The sequence below is a fragment of the Balaenoptera acutorostrata genome (genome assembly GCF_949987535.1).
Source record: "Balaenoptera acutorostrata chromosome 3 unlocalized genomic scaffold, mBalAcu1.1 SUPER_3_unloc_1, whole genome shotgun sequence".
In the NCBI taxonomy this organism is placed as follows: Eukaryota; Metazoa; Chordata; class Mammalia; order Artiodactyla; family Balaenopteridae; genus Balaenoptera; species Balaenoptera acutorostrata.
In genome coordinates, this window is record NW_026645489.1 from 1,464,744 (window position 1) to 1,490,561 (window position 25,818).

General features: G+C 39.0%; 1 protein-coding gene across 8 annotated transcripts in view; it reads left to right on the forward strand.

Moving 5' to 3' along the window:
* The window catches only part of UNC79 (unc-79 homolog, NALCN channel complex subunit), a 253,057-nt gene that overhangs the window by 184,677 nt on the left and 42,562 nt on the right, over positions 1–25,818 (forward strand). For 5 of the 8 annotated variants that reach the window (XM_057539170.1, XM_057539174.1, XM_057539173.1 and 2 more), the window contains 10 exons: positions 1,840–1,956; positions 4,545–4,628; positions 7,979–8,081; positions 10,609–10,749; positions 13,820–13,858; positions 17,153–17,265; positions 17,354–17,439; positions 18,336–18,509; positions 22,127–22,195; positions 25,604–25,714. In XM_057539170.1, coding sequence (XP_057395153.1) covers positions 1,840–1,956; positions 4,545–4,628; positions 7,979–8,081; positions 10,609–10,749; positions 13,820–13,858; positions 17,153–17,265; positions 17,354–17,439; positions 18,336–18,509; positions 22,127–22,195; positions 25,604–25,714 — 1,037 coding nt within the window. Of the gene's footprint in view, positions 1–1,839; positions 1,957–4,544; positions 4,629–7,978; positions 8,082–10,608; positions 10,750–13,819; positions 13,859–17,152; positions 17,266–17,353; positions 17,440–18,335; positions 18,510–22,126; positions 22,196–25,603; positions 25,715–25,818 lie in introns of those variants that run through there. The other 3 variants (XM_057539172.1, XM_057539176.1, XM_057539177.1) reach the window with 2 other exon arrangements.

Consider the following 25,818-nt stretch of genomic DNA (forward strand, 5'->3'; position numbering starts at 1 on the left):
GATGCTGCTAATTTTTAAATTTGTCGGATCTTCTAAAAGATTTCTGCTTTTGAATTTTACTTGAAATTTGTTAAATTTTCTAAAAGATTTCTGCCTTTGAATTTTACCTGGAGCTGCACTTTCAAGTGAACCATGAAATTGCCAAATTTACCAATCAACCACAAGAATCAGGTTTTTCATTAGTTTGCATAGTCATGTCCATGAATTCAGTTAACATGGACTCCAAGACACAAGAATTCTCATCACACCCCTCTTTTTTGCTCAGTTTATCAGCTGATTATTTTGTAGCTAAACATGCCATGACCACCATGAATCAAACAGCATGCTAATTACATTAAAAATAATGTCATAATTGATTTCGCATCACACCGAGTTGCTGCCCTGGTACCATGATTGTGAAACCTGTGCATAACATGCAAGGCTTTCTAGGGCCATAAAGACATCTCGGTTTCTACCACCCCCTTCTAGACAATGTATTTCAGAGCTTCAGTTTCTGAAATTGTCCTTATAAGAGAGTGAATAACCACAAGTTCTCAAATATCCAGTTGTTTGGGATCATGTATAAAAGGCCTGTTAGTGATGCTCTTCCTTTCTCACTGGGCTGGTGGCAGGGATTGGTGGGACCACTTGAAGAAGAATAGGAGGGTAGGAGGCAGGTTGCTTTCTCACTCAGCAGTCTATTGTCAGAAGTGCTTTTCACTGTTTTTCCGGTTTGGAGATGCTTATGTATGTGACTTATCAATCATGAGATATTTGTCAATGCCTAATTGCAAGATAAAAATGTTACCACTATTTTTTTTTAAAACAAAGATGTGTACTAGAATATACTTGTGGAATGTTATTCAATTCACATTTTTCCAACAGTAGGCAGAGGCTCATACAGAGATTGAAAACAGCATTGACTTTGGAGTCAACATGTTTTGGTTTTACGACCACCTCATTTGCTGGTTGGTTCCAAGTAACATAATTTCATTTGCTTCAATTTCTCTCTAAAAATTGGGGTTGATATGTGTCATCCTACTCCAAAATATGCATGTACATACACAAACATACACACATGCACGGGGGCCTCAGAGGGATATAATGGAGACTGAAACTATGTATGTATGCACTGCTCCATTAAAGAAAGTTAAGCTATAAATTCAAAGTAGTAGTATCTGTCTTGAATCCTTTTGGGAACAAGGCAGAGTATATACATTAAAAAGTAAATGGGGCTTCCCTGGTGGCGCAGTGGTTGAGAATCTGCCTGCTAATGCAGGGGACACGGGTTCGAGCCCTGGTCTGGGAGGATCCCACATGCCGCGGAGCAGCTGGGCCCGTGAGCCACAACTACTGAGCCTGCGCGTCTGGAGCCTGTGCCCCGCAACGGGAGGGGCTGCGATAGTGAAAGGCCCGCGCACCGCGATGAAGAGCGGTCCCTGCACCGCGATGAAGAGTGGCCCCCACTTGCCGTAACTAGAGAAAGCCCTCGCACGAACCGAAGACCCAACACAGCCAAAAATAAATAAATAAATAAATAAAGTAGCTATAAAAACGTTGTCACCCCTTTAAAAAAAAAAAAAAAGTAAATGAAAATATCATATTGTTGTAACTGGGGTAAATATTTACAGGCTACAGATAAGTGCTCATAGGCACTGTTTCTTTCTTTATCAAGTGAAGACAGGCACCAGAAGTAGCATAGTGCCTTAGTTTTTCATCTGGACAGGAGCATACAGCTTACTAAACAATGACGAATAGCCAATGAAGGTTCAATTAAGATTCTGTATGGATGTGTAGAGCCTTTGTGTGCTGTGCAAATTTATTCCCCCTAGTAATTATCTCCTAATTTCCTCCATATAGCTCAGTATAGGCAGATGAAAAGGGGATCCCTGGGAGCTCTGACAATGAGCCAGTTAATGAAGCGACAGCTGGAACATCAGTCTAGCGCCCCCCATAACATCAGCAACTGGGACACTGGTGGGTCAAGCTTTTTCTTCTTGTTTTACCTCTCAGATTAGCGAATGCCACTTTCTCTGTGTCCCCTCTGCTTCCTTGTGAAGGAATAGATTTTTTCTCATATTCTGTGGTTCAAACAATTTTTTTAACCTAAGGTAATTAATATGTCTATTTAAACTTTCCAAGTGTTCTAGAGCCACCGGTTCTTCCATCTCAGCTGGTCCAACTCTTTTTTTTGTTTGTTTGTTTGTTTTCCTCTAAGACCCAGATTCCAGATGTTAGGCTATCTCTTTGGGGGTTAAATGATATAAATGCATAAAGGAGGCAATGGAACTATGATTTCATGATGCAAATTAGAAAACAAAACAGAACACCAGATTATCAATATTCTCTGTTTTATAAACTCTGAATTATCAAAAATAAGGGACTATTGATAGTAATAATAACAGTAATGACAAATGTCAGCTTAGTGACGTCATGATCTGCCGGTAGGTTTGGGAATATGAGCTCTGTGTTTTAGTCAGCAGGGTCCAGGTTGCAGCCGCACACCCTCATGCTCATACGATGGAACTGCCTCTAACCTCAATTTTAAAGTAAGAATTGACTGCCATGACATGTCTATTTTAAACATGATCACTCTGCATTTTCTAAACTTTGTTACCACGTTCTGCACGCGTACTACTTTCTCAAGCCAGTAGTACTGCCGCAATTCTGCTCTTTTGAGTGCCTGCCTTTTCTTTTTTTCTTTTTTAATTAAATGGGTCATTTGATTACAAGATTATATATGTGAAAGCTTTTTGCAAGATGCATGCACTTTGAAAATGTCAGGGTTTACTACTGTGACATGCTCTGGGGGCCAACACTTGGATAGGACTATTTTTGTATCTTGGTTAGTATACTTTCTGGCTACAGTTATATGAAATTATTTTAATAGCCTTCTTTATGACCAGGAATTACAATGTCCACAAAACCAAAATATTGAGATACTGTTAATTTTTCATAACCATAATATTTACATATATTTCATCTTGTTTTCCCCACTGTTCTTCAAAAAAAAAAAGAGAGCTAGTCTAGATAACTAAATCCTACACACCATACCCAATCCTATATTTAACAGATAATTTCAGCTCTCCTGGCCTTTATTAAGGTTCTTAACGTTTTAAAGGTTTAGTGTTTTGTCTTCTTTTTAGTGATAAGTGGTAATGAATAATGAAATGGCCAAAAGCCAAGGGGCAAGGGAGACAAGGAGAAAGACATTGAATAACCAGCCTTGAGAGTTTACTGGGTTTGGGTGAAGCTTTTTTGTTCACACCAAAGAGGACTTTGTTCCTCTCTTTACTGAGCTCATGCTATGTAAAACTGAGAATGGAAGCTTTTGTTAGGTTCATTCTCTAAGAATTAAATGCCCATCTTTCGTTAGGTTGACCTGAAGATTATTTTACCATGCTGCTGTTCTCTATAGCAAGCTCAGCCTAAGGTATCCATTTTAGATTCTGACTACAATTACAACTTAGTTTGATTGACTCTGTAGAGTTATAAAAAAGCAAATAGATCTCAATTTCTAATCCAAATTTTAATCTAAAAAAAAAATCTACATGATGCCAAATAACCCATTTAACTGAATTTTTCACTTTTCAACCAAACCTCAGCCTTGTTCATGTCACTCTGGTTTATCATCTTATACTTACCATTTACATGCTGTCTGAATTTCTTTCATCTGAGTTTTCCTAGGCTTGTTTTCCATCCTCCAAGTTGGTTCGCTAGTCACCAAGTCCTACTAGAGCTTCATCTCAATATTCTTTTTTTTATTAGTGTCATAAAAATTCTCCCCAAATCCAAGACCAGAGAGAATCGATGAGTGTGGAGTTTTTTATTAGGTGGCATGTCACTTTATACCACATACGTTGATTCAGTGACTTGCTAGTCTCCAGAAGAACAAATCTGGTCATGCAGACACACAGAGAAAGGCAGCCTAAAGCATGGGTCATGATCGACTCGCCTCAGTATGCACCTGCTCGCTCAGAGAATACCTGCCTCTTCTCCACCCATGCGTATCTGATGGCTTGCTTCTTTGCCTCATCTTTCACATGAAAAAAATGTTCCTGAAGCACTACTCCTCCATTTGCCCCTGTCCCCTTATTCCTGTTCTGCAGCCCTCAGTCAAATGCCTGTCATTTCCTTGCTACCAGTTCCACATGTTTTCTGTACGATCTATCTGGTCATTGCCACAAATGATCACTTATGTATTTATTGATTTGCATAAAACATGTCTTTCATGGCTGTGACATTAGCCTTTCATTTTTTTCATTTCATATCAAGAGATTTGGGATTTGAGCTTTTGTGGGGGAGGGATTAGAGAATCTGGACTTTTGGGGATGGTTTTAGATACTCTCCTGCTTTCAGCTGCATCTCATACACCTGAATGGCAGGTTTGTAGTGAAACCCCAAGCAACCCTACCCTAAAATCTAGGATGTTTCCTGTAAATGTTAATAATCAACAGTAACAATCGCCAAAAAATGGCCCCAAGAGATTATTGGTTAAATTCTTTGTATTGTGAATTGTGCGCAATTGACCGCAATGAAGACTGAAATGTTCTATTTATCCACAGAACAGATACAGCCTGGGAAACGCCAGTGTAATGTGCCAATGTGCCTAAACCCTGACCTGGAGGGACAGCCACTGAGAACGAGAGGTGAGCTGAGTCGCAGAATATCAGACTGAAAGGGTGAAAGAAACCGTATATGTCAATCATCTAGTCACCCAGCAGGTGCTGAAATCTCTTCTTCAGCAGCTCCATGAAGTGGATCCAACCTTTGCTCAAACACTTGCAGGACCTGGGAATGTACGCCATCTCATCTTTGAACATGACTGACAAAAATTTCTTCCTTATAGTGAATTTTTAACCTTTGGGGCCACACAAAGCAAGTCTGGACTCTCTCATGTAATTTTTAGATATTTGAAGAAAGCCACCAGTTGCTTATTTCCTCAGGCTTTTCTAGACCACACATCCCTGGGTCATTTGGTATTCCTACTAATATGTATCAGTTTTCCATATCATCCTGTATCTACTTCTCTGAACATGGCCCAGCTTATCTATGTTCCTTCTAGATTATTGAGATCATAGATGAATAGCTTCTTTTCAGCTATCCGAAACTGAACAAAATATACACTTGACTTTATGATGATCATAGGAGCAAGCTGAGAATAAATCTATGCTAAGATAATCAGAATATGTATTTTTTAAATTCATCTTATGTCTAGTTAATCATTACTTTTGTTCTTTTTTTTTGTTTTTGTTTTTTTTTTAATTTAGAAGGCAGGTTAACCTATTATTTGTGACAACCAAAAAGCAAAAATGAATTATGACCACATCTCTTAGCTAGTCCCATAAATCAAGCAAACCTATTATCCTGGACCATATCACTTCTAATTTTCCTTAGGAATGAGGAGACAGTTATCTCTAGCTTTGGCTAACATTTATTTGGCATTAAGTAGCAGTTTTATCCCCTATCCAATGAGATGAGACTCTTCTCATTTATGGGCTTAGGAAAAGCTTTTATGAGCAGAAGTCAGGGTGGTTGAACAAACTCTGGTGCTTGTCCATGATCTAGTGACTCAGTCAATAGAAGCAAAAGTGGAATGAGGTAATGGGAACAAAGAAAGTCTCTTTCATGGTAAACTGAAGAGTCCATTGATATAGCTAGGGGACTGATGTGTGCATTTACGCTTTGAGACAAACCAGCACCCGTATACTTTCTCCAAGACTCCCGAAGAAGCTTTTGCCAAAATCTCCAGCTATGAAGTTGGGCTTTGGAGGAGATGCCCTCTTTATTCAAGTTTCTAAGAATGTTCTGTGTCTGTTCCTAATTCCATATACAGTGCACTTTGGGTATTCAGTAGGGGAACCAGTAGGGGTGGCACCAGAAGTGTTGCCCTAGATAATGGGAGATAATGGGACTGCCCTTAATACTGCAGACTTAGTTGTGACTCAGCTATAGCACAAGGTGGCTGAGGCCAATGGCTTCCTTTTTGCATTGCCCACCTTCTCCTTGTATCTTACTCTTTGCCCCCTTATCATAAGCAGTATTTAGAAATCCATTGATTCAGCTAATGTTGCCATAAGGTGGCCAATGTCTCATAACTTAACCTATCTGCTTTTATAAATGACTGTCATAAATATTGCCTTGTACATTCTGTGTTGTCGTGTGGAAAAACAAATTCATGATGCTATTGTCAAAAATATCTGTTCCTTGGCATTTGTATTAGGTAAGGATTGGCTTGAAACCACCCAAATGACTTGGACTCCCACTCTTTTCTTGACTTGAATTGTGATTTCTATGTATGCAATAGTAATTGGCAAGCATCTTCTGAAAGCCTTGACTCAGAGTTGTTGGTTTTTTAAAAAATCAGTTGCTTATGTTTCTAGTAAGACTATATATATATCACCATGTATCTTGTGGGCTGAGTTTCCACTTTTAGCACAGGCATTTTGGCATCTGGCAGATGTGGTGTGTCAATGTTCAAGAAATGTGGAGTACTGGAGTTGAACTTTCTGTGTTTTGGTTTCTTGAAGCAACTTCATGCAGTTTACCTTACTGTTTTAATAATCAATCATGTCTTCTTTTATCTTCGCCCAGTTCTTGCCTTTTCTATTATTAATCGATTTGTAACTTTGCTTATAATAAATATGTTGCTTCCTTTCAAAGCATCATCTTTATGAAACAGCTGGAGATCTTTGTTAATGATACAATTGGAAAGAGTGTTATCTCAGAGATAGCTGATAAATATAGTAGCAAAGTTTAGATTCCCATTTGGGATCTTCAGAAGTGACATCAAGATATTTTCAGATAATTTCCTTTGCCGTTTGGGTCTGAAGGTCTCCTTATAAACAGATTTTGTAGCCTTTGATCAGACAAGGGAGTCTGTATAGTATGGAAGCATCAAAGGCTTTGATACCATTTTTTTCTCTCTCAGATTGAAATTCTTTGCCCACTTGGTGAGGTTTCTAAAATTTTTTATGTTGATTCCTTTAGAAACCAATTCTCTGAATCATTATCTTTCTCCTATTTAAGGAAAGACCAGACAGTTTTGTTTTGTTTTTCAGCACAAAGTTAGCAGTTCCTTAATGAAAAACAGATTCTTTAATGACCATTGGGTTTTTCTGCCTTCTTTCCTGTTTGAAGAACTCAGAGTCTCAGTTATTACTTTGTAGAACATGGTATTATTCTGAGTTGTCACTCTGGGATTCTTCTTGAAGTGCCTTATTTCCACAGTTCCTGGAGAATCTGTCCAGCACTGGTGGTTTTCTTAATGGAGAACAGTCTCCTGGATCTCCAGATTTACTCACCACTAGAGCACTAGATTCCTGCCTCAGATTTCTCTGAAGGCATCAAAACCCAAAGTATTAAACTCTGTGATATTGATTGGCTGAAGTCACCAGATGGTTCATTCAAAAAAACTTCATATTTCATTCATAAAGATTTCAGTTTGAAAACTGAAGTCTTTTGCTTTGGGGCTTATATTAATTTACAAAGTAGAAAACTGTCCAGATATTTCTTAGCTCAAACTTCTCCCCTTGCTTAGGTGTGTAGAGATCTAGGATCTGATTCCCTTTCAAAATTAGCAACATTTTAGTGTTGGCATGGATTTGTGATTTTAGAAATGTAGTATTGTATGAGCGGCTTCCACTTATGCCTAGCAATTAAGGGTTGTAACTCATTTAAGGGTACCCTTGAATAGATCCCATGCACACACTTTTTTTCCTCTCTGTTTTAGTACCCTGTTGGCACACCTGAACTCTTTCTGATTTTTTTTCAGAGTCAAGAAGCAAAATGAACCATAGGAGTCTAGCTCTTAAAATGTTATAACCCAAAACAAATCAGTCTTTCTTGAATTCATTTCACTCCTGACGGTTTTTCACAATGGAATTGGGCTGTCCCTGTGAATGTGATCTTTGGAGGATTTATAAGAGGAGAATAGGGCTTTTCCTGGCCCCTAGACACACATATTTATTCACCAGTTGTTTCTTTGCTGCTTACCCAGGTGCCACAAAATCCAGCCTGCTGTCAGCACCCAGCATTGTTAGTATGTTTGTACCAGCACCCGAAGAATTCACAGATGAGCAGCCGACGGTGATGACAGACAAGTAAGCTCACAGTTATTTTCTTCACTGTTTACAGAATTTGAGAAGTTGCTCACCATGGTTGTGAGAAAATATCAGAGGAGGCATGCTATGCTTTTAAGTCATAATTTGTTCTTCAAATGGCTGTAGCCATAAGTGTTGGTAAGCATTTGTTACCTTAGAAATGCAGTATTGTATGGGCAGCTTTCATCTATGCCAAGGCATTTTTCTTTTTTAATTTGTATGAATGCAAATAATGTCCACTTACTGATTATTCCTAGCAATAATTTCACACAAATAAAATCTCTCATCCAGAAGCTTCAAATTGTTAAGAGTGGGACTAAGTTTGAGACATGATCCAGCTGGTAGAATTCATTCTCTGAATCTCAGATTGGTTACGTTGCCTCTCTGTTTGTCAGCCTTCAATACCCCCAGATTTCTTATGGGATAAAGTCCAAATGCTTTGGCTTATTGTAAAAGGCCCTTTAGGTTGTGAAGGTATGGTCTTAACCACTCCTCACCAGGAACTCCTTCCCTAGGCCCCTCACCTTCTCCAGAGCATGCCTGATGTGTTCTCTCCTCTGTGATCTCATAGGTGCCCTTCACTCTGTACTTTCTCTGCCTGGTGAACTCCTATTCATGCATCAAGACCCAGCTTGAGGCCAAGTTCCCCTGATTTCACAAGGCAGAATGCATCATGCCATTCTCCAAGTTTCCATAGTATTTGATACATCTCTCTATTCTACCACTTACCATGCTGTATTTTAATCGTTAGGTGTTTATACACACATGTTCTGTAATAGATTGTGAGTTCCTTAGGGACTAGTACCCTTTCTTCTGTACTTTATACTCTGAGCTCACTATGCATTGCCTGGCACATAAATGCTGTTCAGTGAACATGATAAAGAGTAAGACTTGTACGATTTCAAGTTTGGAGAGATCCCTTGGGCCGGGGAGGCTTCCTGGTAAAGGTGACCCATGTGAGAAATTGAGTAGGCTTGTGATAAAAGGAGAGGAAGGTGAGGTGGAAGGGGCTGGTATGAGGATCCATGCAGCTGGCCACAGCTGGCCATCATTACTGAAGAAGTGAAAGGCCTGTCTTGAACAGCTCCTTACCATGTCCACATGGGGAGCACCTAGTTGCTTGTGGAGGACTCTTCTTAGCTCTTTCTTTGGTATAATTTTCTCGTTTTATGTCCTCCTCCAAGTCTCAATATTTCCTAGTTGTCTTCCCGGTTGCCTTTGTGTGTACTCCATTTATCTTCGTTTTTAGTTACAAGTGTGAATCCTATATTTTTTTAAAAAGTCAGTTTGTAAGGAATGATATTTATGTATATCAGGAAGTTTGTAAGGAGTGATATACATGTATATTGGGAAGCTTGTAAGGAGTGATATATATGTATATCAGGAAGTTTTCAGATGGAAAGGTCACAGTAGCCATTTTAGCTCTGCCTCCCTTGCTTTTCCCTTCACTGTATAAAGCTGTTCAGCGGCCACTGAGAAAAAGAGCTCCGCTTTGGTTGAGATGACGTCAGTTGAACCCACATTAGATACTACAAAGAGCAATAAGCTGGAAATTCCTTAAGAGCAGGGACCATTGTGTTTTTACAGACTGCACTCTCAGTAGGCGTGGTGAGTTCATAAACTGATCGGAGTGACTGGTACAGAAGAGACTTGATCCAGACTCCCTAGGCTTTCTACAGGGTTCTATTGACTGGACTATTCTGTCTCTCACCCACAAATAGGATTTTTAAATTTTTATTTATTTTTGTTTTATTTATTTTTTCAATAGATCTTTATGGAGTATAATTGCTTCATAATGCTGTGTTAGTTTCTGTTGTACACCAAAGTGAATCAGCCATATGCACACACATATCCCCATATCCCTTCCCTCTTGAGCCTCCCTCCTACCCTCCCTAACCCACCGCTCTAGGTCATTGCAAAGCACCGAGCTGATCTCCCTGTGCTATGCTGCTGCTTCCCACTAGCTATTTTACATTCGGTAGTGTATATATGTCGATGCTACTGTCACTTCTCCCCAGCTTCCCCCTCCCTGCCCCCGTGTCCTCAAGTACATTCTCTATGTCTACGTCTTTATTAATAGGATGTTTTTAAATCTGAAAGATTGGGAAGGCTTCCATTTGTGTCTAGACATTTTTTACTTTTAATTTCAACAAATGAAAAAAATATCTAGTTAGTGACTATCCCCAGCAATAATTTCACATGCAGAAAATCCTTCAACCAGAAGCTTCAAACTATTAGTCCAATTGGCGCTCACTGTAAAAGGGAGCACTAATCCGTGTAGAGGCCAGATAGTAATGAATTGAAAGACCATTTTCAGTGATCAGCGGAACCTTCCTGATCTCTGGTGTGTGTGCTATTTCTGTGTCTAAGGTGACGGTGGTGCTGGAGTTTTCTATTTATTGTTAGAGTGGGACCGCTGACCTCCTTTTGGGGACTTTTCCAAGACTCACCAAAAATGGCTGCATGTGCTTACACCTTGAAACCATTGTCGGCTTTCATGGAAAGCATTCCTCTGTTTTCTTTGCAGATGCCATGACTGTGGGGCCATTCTTGAAGAGTATGATGAGGAAACCCTTGGGCTGGCCATTGTGGTCCTCTCCACCTTCATTCACTTAAGCCCAGACTTGGCAGCCCCGTTGTTGCTGGATATCATGCAGTCTGTGGGAAGGTGAATGTCAGCTTCTGTTTTGTTTGGTAGGAAGGAGCCTTACTCAATCTGTATCCTTAAATAAAAACTACCAGTTCAAAAGTGAAACATTTTGTAACCTTACAGATGCGTGATATTTGTGGGATCAACTCAGACTAATTTCACAAACTGAATGTACCAAACTTTTGGTTGAATTCTACAGCCATGTAGGGTCATGAGTCACAACATCAGAGTGGAGCTAGAGGAGACTGCACTAAGAAAACCCTACTGTTTGTTGTTCTCTATTAAATACTATATGAGCCAATGTATGTTACAGTGCTCAGAACTGTGCATACTTCACACCTAACACTTTGTAACTTTTAGATATTATTATTATTATCTCTCTTTACCTGTTTTTTAAAAAAATATTTATTTATTTATTTGGTTGCACCGGGTCTTTGTTGCTGCAGGCAGCCTCCTTAGTTGTGGCATGCAAACTCTTAGTTGCGGCACGCATGTGGAATCTAGTTCCCCGACCAGGGCTCGAACCCACGCTCCCTGCATTGGGAGCGTGGAGCCCTAACCACTGCGCCACCAGGGAAGTCCCTCTCTTTACCTGTTTTAAGATGGGTTCTCTAGGCACTTTGTAATCTTAGGGTGGCTCACTTAATTATGCAACTTGTGGCATTGTCATGTGAAGGGATAAATGGAAGTATAGTAGTTTTATACTTCTGACTCAGAAAAAGGAAAGATGCACACATTTTGGGAACAGAGCCTTCAGCCTGACTGAATAAAACTTAGCTGCTTTGAGAATTTTCATGTTAAGAAAATTCCATTTAGTGGATAGGACATTAGAAGAAAAGTGATGTACTTCATGGATATAAGTAAAGTTCAAATTCAGTAACAAATTGTAGTCCTAGCATACACAACGTATAGGAGAGGACTGAGTTAATTCCCCGTGAATATATTAAGTTTCCAATCTGTGCTAGCACAGAGCTAGGTGCTTTAGGTTGCAGGCATTACACCTAGCTCTTGCCCTCAACTGCTTTATGGCTTAGTTGTTGAAGAGGACAGTGATATGTGGAATAACTGAGTAGCCATAAAAGATGGGACATGATTAAGAGCTGTATTCATGAGTGATATGTGCGGTGAGTGCTATGGGAGTTCAGGATGGAAATGATTTCTTAGGGAAGGTCTCTATGGAGGAGGTTGGAGAAAAAAACTGGATTCTGCAAATTCCTGGTATTTGATGGAGGAAAGAGAATGAATCTTGATGGAGCTAAAATTTAATCTTTTTAATGAAAAAGATGATGATTTCAAGTTAAAGACAAACAGGGAAGCGTTAAAAACCCCTCAACCCCAGAAGTATGTGACTCCCTTATCCCCCTTCCCCAGATTTTTCTGTAGTATCCTTAGGTGTGTGTATCCTTAGGAGTATGCAGTCATACTTGGTATAACTATTTCGCCTTTAATACTTAGAAATAGCCAATGTGTAAAGTAAGTGATGAACACAGGGAGATAGAGAGATAAGAAAAGATGAATTATGCCCTTGATTTTAACCTAATCATAATAAACGTGGAATAAATGTTATACCAGCTATCAGCAATACTTGTGAAATTGAAAGTTTTTTATTAATGCAAGGTCTCGATTCCTACTATCAATACTTTTCAGTTTTAGAACAGACAGAATTATTGTTCTGTTCTGTTACCATATCTTTGAAATAGCTGATCTAAGTTGTAATAGATACATAGAGAGGTTTTTATTTTGTTTTTGTTTTAACATAAGGGAGAATAAATCATGTTCAAGCATTGCCAATTCTTAGGATGGAAACAAGCTTTGAAGAAAAGCAAAGGAAAAACAATAGAGATACATTTTTATATACTTACATATAAAAATCATTAAACCTGTACCTCCTTTGGGCAGACTAGCAAGAGACAAGGAGAGCATTAAAGTAAGCTGCCCAATTCTTAGCAACCAAACCTACCAAGAAAGCAGATTCAGTAGTCACCTGATTCAGGGTTTCCTTGCATACCTCAATTCCAGGTCAGGCAATGTGGATTTACGAACACTTAAGTTTATTCTAGTCCCACAGGAACTATTTCCAGCATGTTCTAAGAGTGTGTAAGTTCAGCACATCCCTTTCATTTATCACCCAAGCCTTTTCATACGATTTCATATTTTGCTCTCTACTTAGATCTCTCTTAAAATTTGCCCACCCCTTTTTCTAGATGCGGCCTTCAAGATCACATTGGCTGCACCCTTAATTACTGTTTATTTCATTTGCCAATGCTTATCTATTCATTGTAGTGTCATTAGTATAAGAGAGACCATAACCAAAGCAACTGGGAATGATGTCTGGTGTTACTGGTGCTGGACCCTCTATTTCTGTCCAAATGCATTCTTGACTCGATTCACTGCTGTGGTCTTAAGTAAATAAATTTTTAGCATTCTCCTTGTTTGTTTCTTCAATATCTCACTGATCAAGACATGTTTTTCTAAACCCACGAATTGATTACATTCTTTTTCTTTCTATACATCTAGAATATGTCCATGCATATAGAACCATATAATTATATTTTTCAAAAATTACATGTTATATATTGATTACTTAACCTAATACATTTCTCTTTTCAATATGTCATTTCATCCCAACAATTAGCTGACAAATACCCATTACCTATTTTGCTATCTTACAGAGGCTTTTCCAGTTTGTGGTTTGTCTGCGGTGAGGTTTCAGAGGTTGTATACAAAGAAATGAATTTTGAGTTGAGTTAATATGGGGATGGACTGGGTCAAATACTGTTCTGTTATCTGTCTAACCTGGCTGCAAAGGACATGTTTGTAGATTGACTGGGTGCTCTTCAACCAACTCAACTGTATGCATCTCCATGGAAATATCTGATTTGATGCAGAAAGCAGATTTCAGAAACTAGATTAAATTGAACCCTGGAGATTGACCCCTGAGTGGATCCTCTGTCCCTGGTCAAGGGAATTGTCAATGGTTTTACATGTCCCCCATCTAAATGGGAGCTGCAATGCGGCATACAGTACTCATGCATTTCATCATGAAAACCTAAGATACTCATGTGACTCTGTTTACTTTATTTCCTAGATTGGCATCCAGCACAACTTTTTCTAATCAAGCAGAAAGGTAAGGTCCTAAAATGAGCTCAATCTCACTTTCTTTTTGTCCCCTGTGCATGTTCATCCATTTCTAAAACACTAGAGTGTTTACCACGGGAGGAATATGGTTAGGTTCAGTTGCAACTCCAGAGAGCACTCGTTCATTTTCTGTTCACACCTTCATTTATTCAATCCTGCATTCACTCATTTCAGTCAACAAATACTTTTTAAAAAAAAATAAATTTATTTATTTATTTGGCTGTGTTGGGTCTTCGTTGCTGCGCTCGGGTTTTCTCTAGTTGCAGCGAGCGGGGGCTACTCTTCGTTGCGGTGTGTGGGCTTCTCATTGAGGTGGCTTCTCTTATTGTGGAGCACGGGCTCTAGGCGCACAGGCTTCAGTAGTTGTGGCACGCGGGCTCAGTAGTTGTGGCTTACGGGCTCTAGAGTGCACGCTCAGTAGTTGCAGCCCATGGGCTTAGTTGCTCCGTGGCATGTGGTCCCGGACCAGGGCTCGAACCCGTGTCCCCTGCATTGGCAGGTGGATTCTTAGCCACTGGGCCACCGGGGAAGCTCTGATGAGAAGTTTTTAATTTAGATGGAGTCTAATGTTTTAAAATATTAAAACAACTTATGATTATTCCTTCTTATTGTTTGTCTAAGGAACCTTTGCCTATCCTTAAGTCAAGAATATATTTTCCAATGTCTCCCAATAGAAGTTTTATGGTTTTAGCATTTATATTGAGCATTTACATGATCCATCTCAAATTAATTTTTATGTATGGTGTGAGGTAGGGGTTGAAGTTCCATTTTATCCATGTGAGTACCTTGGTTATTTCAGCACCATTAAAAAAAGAAAAAAAGACTTTCCCTTTCCCCGTTGGATCACTTTGGTGTCTGTTAAAATCAAATAACCGTATTAGGTTCAGTCTATTTCTAGGCTCTCTATCCTGTTTCACTGATCTATATGCTGATCCTTGTGCTGGCACCACACTGTCTTGATTGCTGTAGCCGTATAGTAAGTCTTGAGGTCATTGTGAATTCTCCAACTTTGGTCATCCTTTCAAAGAAGGTTGATTTGGATATTCTAGATTCTTTACATTTCCACATAAATTTTAGAATAAGCTTCTCAATCTGGGGGGGAAGCCTCCTAGGATTGTAGTCAGACTCTAAGTCAGTTTGGGGATAAATGATATCATAAAAATATTGAGTCTTTCAATTAATAAACATGGTGTCTATTGTCATTTCATTTGGTCTTTGTTTCTCTCAGCAATGTTTTATGGTTTTCATTGTAGAGATCTTGCATAGCTTTTGTTAAATTTATTCCCAGGAATTTTGGTTTTTTAATGCCAATGTAAATGAAATTAAAAAAATTTTTGTTTTCTAACTTTTTGCTGCTGATATACAAATATACCATTTTTTGTATTAATATTGTAATGTAATAAACTAAATTCACTTATTAGTTGTAGTAGCTGTTTTTTAGATTCCTTAGAATGTAAAGGCAATTGTATGTAAAAAGTCATATCATCTGTAAATAGTGACAGTTTTACCTCTTTCTGAGTTTTATGCCTTTTACTTTTTTGTTACCCTATTGCATTGGCTAGGACCTCCAGTATAATACTAAAGATGTGAATGAGCACCCTTGCCTTGTTCTTGCTCTTACAAGAAAATCATTTAATATCTCACCATTAATTATGTTCGCTATAGGTTTTCATAGGTGCCCTTTACCAGACTGAGGATAGTTCCTTCTATTTCTAGTTTGCTGAGAGTTTTTTGTCATGAATGCATGTTGAATTTTATCAAATGCACTTTCTGTTATCTATTGAAATAACTATGGTTTTTGCCCTTTATTCTTTAAGATATTGAATTGCATTGATTGGGTTTTGAATATTAAGTCATTCTTACATTCCTGGGATAAACTCTATTTGGTCATGGTCAATCATCCTTTTTTTTTTTTTTTTTTTTTTAATGGTTTGTTAGAATTTTTAATTAGCTGCACTTTGAACTCCTAGTACCACTGTTTTTTTTTTGTTGTTTTTTTTAATGAGGATCTTGAATCAGATGCGTATGTTTGATTGATTGATTGATTGATTGATTTTGGCTGTGTTGGGTCTTCGTTTCTGTGCGAGGGCTTTCTCCAGTTGTGGCAAGCGGGGGCCACTCTTCATCGCGATGCGCGGGCCTCTCTCGTTGCGGAGCACAGGCTCCAGACGCGCAGGCTCAGCAGTTGTGGCTCACGGGCCCAGCCGCTCTGCGGCATGTGGGATCTTCCCAGGCCAGGGCTCGAACCCGTGTCCCCTGCATTAGCAGGCAGATTCTCAACCACTGCGCCACCAGGGAAGCCCCAAATCATCCTTTTTATCTACAGTTGGATTCAATGTCCATGAGGACTATTGGTCTGTCCTTTTTCTTTTCATTTTGTTCCTTCTTGGGTTTTGTTTTATTTTATTTGTAATGCTTTATCTGATTTTAGTTTTAGGGCCTCATAAAATAAACTGGGAAGGGTTCCCTCCTTTTCTAATTTTCGAAAAAGTTTGTGAGGGTTTGGTGTCATTTCTTCCTGAAGAACATTTTTGACCTATAAGTTTGAGCCAGCATATCAGGGTAGACAAGGCAGAAAGAAACAATTAGGTAAGATGGATTTTTTACTAGTTTTCCAGTTGGGCTCTTTGATTTCCTCCTTCTTCTTTTCAGCAACTCAGCTACAATCACCTCTGGGAACATCCTTTCTGATACTTTGGTCTAAGGGGAAAGGCCAAATAATCATCTCTTGGCTCCCTGTTTTGACATGCAGTGGTAGTGCAGACGGTAAAGGGGAAAACTGCACATATCAAAGTCCTAACCTTTTTACAAGTACCAGCTCAGATGCCCCAAGAAAACTTCCCAGATCTTCCAGAAGGAATGAACATCTCCCTCCCTGCATTTTCCCTCAGAGGGGCTGCCTCTCTCTCTCAGCCAAGGACACTTTCTGAGAGGATCTTGCTGATAATCCCCATCCTGGATTCTAGTCCTGACTCTGCCATTCTCTGGACTTGTAGCCTCTGTAGGTCACCTTTTCTCTCTGGCCTGGGAACCCTCATCTGTACAGTGGGGTGGCTGGAATTAGTCTGAGACCAACTCTGGCATTACCTGGTTCCCTCTTTCTAAAAATGTATCGTTAACAGGGATTCCATGTGACTAGAATATTTCATCTTACTAATGAAAATGACAGTGAGATATTCCGTAAGAGGACTGATGTGTATGTGAATAAGTAAGTAAATAAATACCTGAACTCATGCTGGTTGCTCCAAGATTCCTTGCGTTTTCTCTCCCTGGTCAACGCCAGCATGATGGTCCCCGGCAATGCAGCGGGCGTGGCCAAGCAGTTCCTGCGCTGTATCTTCCATCAACTGGCTCCCAATGGCATCTTCCCACAGCTGTTCCAGAGCACTATCAAAGGTAATTCATCCATGGGGAATCCAGACACCACAGACGTGGCTAGTCGCTGAAACCCAAACGCTACTAAGTCTGATTGTTGTCTTTCCAGATGGGACTTTTTTACGGACCTTGGCCACGTCTCTGATGGACTTCAATGAGCTGAGCTCTGTTGCTGTCCTCAGTCAGCTCTTGGAGGTAGGTTTGCTTTCTCGGCACTCTGAGCCCCTGCCGAAATCACTGCTGAGGAAGAAATTCAAAGTCATTTAATTTAAGTATCAAATTTTAAATGTCAAATTAAATTTTAAGTAATTTAAAATTAAAACATTTAAAAAATGAAAATTGCCAACGCATAGAATAGTGTCAGTTGGACACTGCTGTTTAGTGTGGACGTACAATTTACTTGAAGCTTCTGGACCCCTTCACTAAGAGGCGGATGCCAGGCGTGGTGCACTCACCTCCACAAAACTCTCCAGCTTTCAAAATGGGTGGTGCGTAGATCCATGTGCATTGTATCCCGAGACTCGGATTCAGATTTCAGCTTCACCGTTTGTTGGTTGTATCACGAGATCTGGGTTCGAGGTCTGCTTATATTCTGTGTCATGAGACTTGAAGCCACTTCTCACCTCCACGGCTTATTCGCTGTATCGCTTTACTTGGAGTCTGTCTCCTGTCCTCTGCTTATTAGCTTTTTTCAGTTAGCTTGCAGGGTTGGCAGATTGCCGTGGGGACTTTGCTGTTGCTATAGTAGTCATCCTGTCTTTGGCCGGTGGAGTTTCCAACAAGCATCATTCACTGCGTTTCTTAACACCTAACCACACCAATTGTAGATCCTTAAAAGGTGTTTCTAATTTCCTGCTCACATTTCACCCTTTCTCACTGAGTCAGAGATCACAATTTTCCCCCCTAACTTGGTGTGGATTCGTCAATTTTTCCCTGTACTCCTGCTGGTTACAATGATTAGCCTTTATAGCAGGCACACGACACATGTTTATAGTGTGAATATATGATTTTTAAGAACTGATCTTCACCAAATAGCTGTATGAATTCCCACACTGTTTCAGCAGTTGATTGCCTATGCTTTGTGTTTTTAGGGTCTAAATAACAAAAAGAATTTACCAGCAGGGGGTGCTATGATACGCTGTTTGGAAAACATTGCTACCTTCATGGAAGCTTTGCCCATGGATTCTCCTAGTAGCCTCTGGACAATCATCAGCAACCAGTTTCAGACTTTTTTTGCCAAGCTGCCTTGTGTTTTGCCTCTGAAGGTAAGCTGAACCCAGGATTTCCTTTTAAATTACTTCCTTACTGTTTGCAGATCATCTGGGTCTTGGGTGATTTAATGGGCTATAAGGAGTCTCTGTTAGCCACAGAGTAGAGGCTATAAAGGGCTATAAGGAGTCTCTGTTAGCCACAGAGTAGAGAGTGTTATTTAGCTTTTCTCTTCCAATGTTACAGAATGACAGTAATATGCAGTGGACATTTTGACTTAGTGATTTCATGTTTGCAGTTGAGTAAAAAATAAAAAAGTTCAGGAAGACGTTAGTAGATTGTGTTTATCTAGAAATTGTTCTCAAAAGGATATTAAATAAAAACGTAATAGTTTCATCTAAAAGGAGACCAGACATATAATGTAAGGCTTCAATTTTAGAGCATTATCTAAAGGGAAGTGATTGCTTTTGTGTGTGTGAATAAAGTACTTGAAAGACCAAGATGATATTTCTATTTGACAGCTTTACCCCTCCTCCCCCTACTCCCTCACCCCCTGCCCAATGCCATACCACCCTCCAAGAATACACACAAAATTACCTAGCTAGAAAGCTGGTAGCCTAAGGAACATTTTCAATATGAGCCCATTAAATGCAAAAACAGAATCCTATACTGTCAAAACTGAAAGAGACCTATAAAAACCATCCTTTCCAATGCTCCCATTTTCCAGATGGAGAACTGCAAATTCAGAGAGATAGTGGCAGTGTAAAGACTAGAACTCAAGTCTTCTGACTCCCAATCCAGTGTCCTTTCACTAGCAGACTCCTAGAGTCCTTCTAGAACAAGGGTGAATTAGAGGCATTCAGGTCTCTATAGCAGGGAGAAAGGAGGTAGCTGGTAGCGGCCATTGCTGTGTCTTTGAACCTCATTGGTTCCACAAGCTTTTTGTGCTTTATCCAGGTCACAGATAAAAATATTCAACTTGCAGCAAAACTGGATCTGACAAGTGAAGTTACACGTTGGCAGCACTACTTCTGAAATGAATATTACATATATGTAAAATGTTTTAAAAAGACCAACCACCTCTGATAATACCTTTTCCCAAATTGGCAAATTTGGAAAATGCGACCCCCAAATAAGGTCTGTAAGGATGATAATTCAGGGGCCCTTACCTTGGTGTATGCTGGTTTCTTTGAGTTTGAAATTACTGTAAGAAGCAGGAATACTGAGATCTTCACCATCTCTCACATCCTGTGATTCTTGTCTATCCAGAAATCTAGAGTAGTTGAATAAATCCAAGCAAAGAGAATTGGTACTTTGAAACTATGTATGTACATAGCTATTGTACATATACACTTAGGAAATCAAGTGCATGCATTTTTTTAAAAACATCTTTACTGGAGTATAATTGCTTTACAATGGTGTGTTAGTTTCTGCTTCATAACAAAGTGAATCAGTTATACATATACATATGTCCCCATATCTCTTCCCTCTTGCATCTCCCTCCCTCCCACTCTCCCTATCCCACCCCTCTAGGTGGTCACAAAGCACCGAGCTGATCTCCCTGTGCTATGCGGCTGCTTCCCACTAGCTATCTATTTCACGTTTGGTAGTGTATATATGTCCATACCACGCTCTCACTTTGTCCCAGCTTACCCTTCCCCCTCCCCGTATCCTCAAGTCCATGAAGCAACTCACAAAGGATTAATCTCCAAAATTTACAAGCAGTTTATGCAGCTCAACATTAAAAAAACAAACAACCCAATCCAAAAATGGGCAGAAGACCTAAACAGACATTTCTCTAAAGAAGATATACAGATTGCCAACAGACACATGAAAGAATGCTCAACATCATTAATCATTAGAGAAATGCATATCAAAACTACAATGAGATATCATCTCACACCGGTCAGAATGGCCATCATCAAAAAATCTACAAACAGTAAATGCTGGAGAGGGTGTGGAGAAAAGGGAACCCTCTTGCACTGTTGGTGGGAATGTAAATTGATACAGCCACTATGGAGAACAGTATGGACGTTCCTTAAAAAATAAAAATAGAACTACCATACGACCCAGCAATCCCACTACTGGGCAAATTCCCTGAGAAAACCATAATTCAAAAAGAGTCATGTACCAAAATATTGAAGTGCATGCATTTTAACACGACCACATGGACCCTCCCTAGGAGCAGAGAGCCATTCAGGGCCATTCATTGCTTAGGAGCTACACACTTTTAGAGAAGGGGTGGGGCAGGCATGGCAAATTCAAATGCCTGTAGGGCGGTGCTATAATGAAAATATTTAACTTGAACATGGACTAGTTGGAAGTATTGCCAGCTGGAAACTATTAGTAAACCTGATTTGTAACAATCAGTCCTGTCCAAAGGGACCCTGACTGCAAGGTTAATGAGTGGAGCGGAGTGAGATAAGAAGGAGAATGGAGACCCTTGAGAACTGGAAAGCACCAGTTCTTTCTAATGGGGTCAGCTGCTCCTCCACTCCAGCCAATTGTTATTTGAGAATGCAGTCCTCATCTCCCCACGTTTTCTAAGATGTTTCCTGACTTCCTTCATAGGTCACTGTGGGGACCTGATGAGCAGCCGGTTTTCAGCCCCTGGTTTAAAGTAATGTAAATGTCACATCAACTCCTATGGGTATTGAGCAGATTAAATAGACCAATGGTTCCCTTAGAAGGTATTGATACTTGTGAAATCCTTTCAGAATTTATCTGAAAACTAGCCCTGCTGGATTTTGTCTGGGCACTGCCTCTGATCATCCTATGCTGTGTATTTAATCTCTGGGGAAAATATTAAGCCATTGAAAGACCTTCTGTAGTTTGTTCTCATCAATTTAGAGAAGTGGATTTCAAACATCAGTGTGTGTCAGTGTCCCTGAAGGACTTGCTAAAAATCTGACTCCTGGGCCTTATTCTGAGAACTTCCGGTTCAGTAGGGGTGCGACCTGAGGATTTGCATTCCAACTAGTTTCCAGGTAATAGAGTTGCTGCTGGTCCAGGGATCATACTTGGAGAAACACTGGCTTCGTTTGTACTATCTTAAAGAGGTTCATATTGTACACAGCTGCAGAGATTTCACTGTAACCTGCTATTTTCATATATTTAACAATGTTAAAGAATATCATTGCTTATTCTTGCTATAACATTTTCCCCCAAACCCAGTACACATTATTTATTTAAAAAGTACATTTTGATGTGGAATTGTGCCAAAATATGCTACTTGATTTGTGAGGCATGATTTTCTCTTGTAGGAATTTTACTGCTTTTTCTTAGGTTATTGTTATATCTTTTCGTAGCAGAGAAATGACAGATGAAACGTTCTTTATTTGGACTAATAAGCCTAATGGTTTTAAATTGATCTAAGTAGGTTTTTTTTTTCAACATGGCCTTTCACAAATTAATAGACCTCTTTAGGATTGGGCACATTTAATATCAATTAATATTATTTAACTGTTTAACACTGTTTAATTAATGGTTTAATTAAATTTTTAAAGCTAAGAATTATTATTTTTTCAACATGAATATATGGCATGGAAAACTGTAAGGAAGCAGCTATATTTCAGAGTCTTTTTTCCTAAAATAAATGCTTAGAGGAAATATATGAAGCAAAAGATATGTTAAGAAGAGTACTGACTTTTACTTTTTTTGTATTTGTTCATAGTGTTCTTTAGATTCCAGTTTGAGAATTATGATCTGCCTCTTGAAGATACCCTCTACCAATGCCACAAGGGTATGTATGTTTCAGAAAAACATAACCAATTGGTTATTTGGTTATTTTTTTAACCTAAAAAGACAGGCATATAGCAAGCAGTACTGAAGAAATAGTTATCACATACTGAATGCTTCACTTTCAACCTTTTTTTAAATTTATTTTTTAGTGAAGTATAGTTGAATTACAATGTTGTGTTAATTACTGCTGTACAGCAAATTGACTCAGTTATACATATATATACATTCTTTTTCATATTATTTTCCATTTTGGTTTATCACAGGATATTGAATATAGTTCTCTGTGCTATACAGTAGGACCTTGTTGTTTATCCATTCTAGATATACCAGTTTTCATCTGCCAATCCCAAACTCCCAACCCATCTCTCTCCCACCACCCACCCCTTGGCAACCAACAGTCTATTCTCTATGTCCCTGATTCTGTTTCTGTTTCATAGATAGATTCACTGTCATATTTTAGATTCCACATATAAGTGATATCATATGGTATTTGTCTTTCTCTTTCTGACTTATTTCACTTGGTATGATAATCTCTAGTTGCCACTTTCAACCTTTTGAAAGTGCCTAGTATGAAGAACTCTAATAGATTACAATATCGTTGGTCCTTTTAGTCCTGGGCCATGTCCACCAGTTCATCCTCAATACTATGAGCTAGATGATCCTTCCAAACACAGATCTCATCGCACTGCTTCCTTGTTTAAAATCTTTGGTAACTTCTCACTTCTTTTAAGATAATGTCCAAATCCCTTAATGGAGCATACAAGAAGGTACTTCATTAACTTGCAAGCCTACCTTTCCTAGTTAGTCTCTGGCTACTTGTCCCATCCCTGTGCTTCCTGCGTACTTTCAGAACATCATCATTATCATCATCGAAACAATAACCACTGTTTGTTGAGCACTTACCATATGGCAGACATTGTGCTAATTGCTGTACATTTATAATCTTATTTAATTTCATACTTCCTTGCCTTTGCTTAGGCCATTTCCTTTGCCTGAAATGCTTTATACCCTTGCTGGTGAGTGAACTCCTTCTCATTCTTCAAGATGAGAATCTGAATTCCATTCCAATTTTTAAAAAGCTCACATTTTCTGTAGCAGCTTCCTCCTATATCAGATCCCACAATACCTGACAGAGCTCTCTATGTGAGCGGTTATATTATACTGAAGTTCTCCCCAGTGAGCCTGTGAGCTTTATGAAGTCCAGCACTGTGTCTCATTTACTTTTGTATTCCTGGCTACATTCCCAGGCTGCATTATATGCAATAGTGCAATAATTTGTATTGCAATGGCTTGTAGCTACTAGTTAATATACCAAGAAGGCACATCCCCTGTAACTTTTTACCTTGACTGTGCTTGCATAGACTCATGGTTTATGCTGGAAAATTGCATAGAGATCATTTGGTCTAGTCTGCTCATTTACAGTTAAGGAAACAGGCTCAGAGAGATGAAGTGTCCTGGCCAAGGTCACATAGCTGGTTACTGGAAGATTTGAGACTTGAATCTAGGTCCTTTGATTTCAAGCTTTTTTATTTGTCTGTTGTACCGTATTGCCCCATTACCATGCTGCTTTGCTAGATAAAAGAGCAAGTTTCTGTATAGGTCTGAATTCAGGTTTCTTTTTTTGACCAATAAGGATGTATATCAACCAGAGACATATTCCTATCCTTATCCCTGTTCATTCATTATTAGTGTTTTAAGGCAACAACATTTATACAAAGCAAACAATACTGAATCAATAGTACTATTTCAAAGAGTGTCTCTAAGATTTTCTGTATGGATAGCACTACATGGTTTCGCGGGTAATACAAATAACAAACATAATTCCTATCCCCAGAGGCAGCTAACATGTAATGAATTCATTTTTGTATCCATAAGGAAAAAGGACCTCAAAAAAGCACATGTTCTTTGATTTGGTCATTCTTTTTCTGGGAATCTATTCTAAGGAAGAAAATGCAAATTTCATTCAAAAACATATTTATTGAGATGTTCTATATAATAAAATCTGACTTTTGTGGCCATTAAAATGGATCTTTATGAAGAATTAAATAGCATTGGAAATTTCATACGTTATTATCTTAACAAAATGTAGTATTATATATACGTGTAAGATTTCAACTGAGTAAACTGGTGTGTGATGAAGAAGAGAAATATATCAAAATGTTACCACTGGGTGATGAGAATATGGATGACTTTTATTTCCTTATCTGTACTTTGCTACAGATCCTGCGTTTGCACACTGAGCATGTGTTACTTTCATAATCCAGATAGTTAGGACCATAGAGGGTGAGAAGTAGTGGAAATCACGGCATCGAAGTCTTTTGGAGCCCAATTAAAATCCTGTCTTCCCTACAGAGCAATTGTCCCTCTGGAAAATTGCCCTGGAATTTGAGTTTGAATTCCATTCAATGGCTGTATGGCCTTAGGCAAGTTACTTGCCTACTTAACTGCCTCAGCTGAAGAATGGGGATATTAAAGCTTCAGAGTTATGGTGCAGTTCATAACTAACAGTGATGGAAGGCTTACTGTTGCCAAGTGCTTTACATACATTATCTTCTTTAATTCTTACAACACGATTGAGATGGAGGTCATTATTATCCTCATTTTACAGGGAAGAGAATTAAGTCCAGAGAGGTTAAATCACTTATTCAAGGTCACAGAGAGCTCAAGTTTGCAAACACTGGTGTGAAATTCTAGAGCTTGTGTCATTAATTATTATAATATACTGTCTCCCCAGGATTGTTATAAGAAATTTAAATGAGATAAACGATACAAAAGCATGTAACTCTGCCTGATACTTAGTAGGTGCTCAATAAATGTCTCTAAATGACTTAAGAAAGCATAAGGATCTAAAACTGACCTTTTATGGGTGGGATTCAGATGGGGAAACCGAAACTGACAGCCTTCCTGGTAAACACTGGCAGGAAGCTGGGTCCTGATGTGTCTTATCTAAGCTAATAGTGCTTTGGTACTTATGTGCAAGGGTGGTTTGTGCTACTTAACTGAGATGACAGGCTTCTAGAGGAGCTGTGTCTGATGAACTCACACATGCCTAAAGATTCAGAGAAATAGAGTGGGAGGTCCTAAAGCAAACCTCCCAGAGTCTTGATTGCTGGGGGTGGATATGAGGATAAGATTGGAGTTAGGTAGGTTTATAAATGATGCCACATGGAAAAAGTGGATTTTTTTTTAGCAATAAAATGATTACGTCATGCTCTTTGAGCCATTGATTGAAGATTCAGTTCTGTTCTTGTTAGACAAACAGGGTTGCTACAGTAGCCACCCGGCAACAGATTTGAAATTAAGAAAGAGTGATCCCATTAGTTAAGGTATCATTAGACTTTAGTACTTTTTTTTAATGAAAGAATCAGCAATTGATTTTGGTTTTATTTTGGCCCCAATCTCATTGCAGAGTTTGTTGGAACCATTTTCAAAACTGCTCAGCTTTGTAATTCAGAATGCCATCTTCACTTTGGCCTACCTGGTGGAGGTGTGTGGCTTATGTTACCGAGCTTTCACTAAGGTAAGGTTGCATGTGTGTTTATGTGTCCCTGGGAAACAAAAAACTGGCAGAAACATATTCTTTCTAATCAGTATCAAATCCCTCTTAGGTTAATTTGCCTCAGT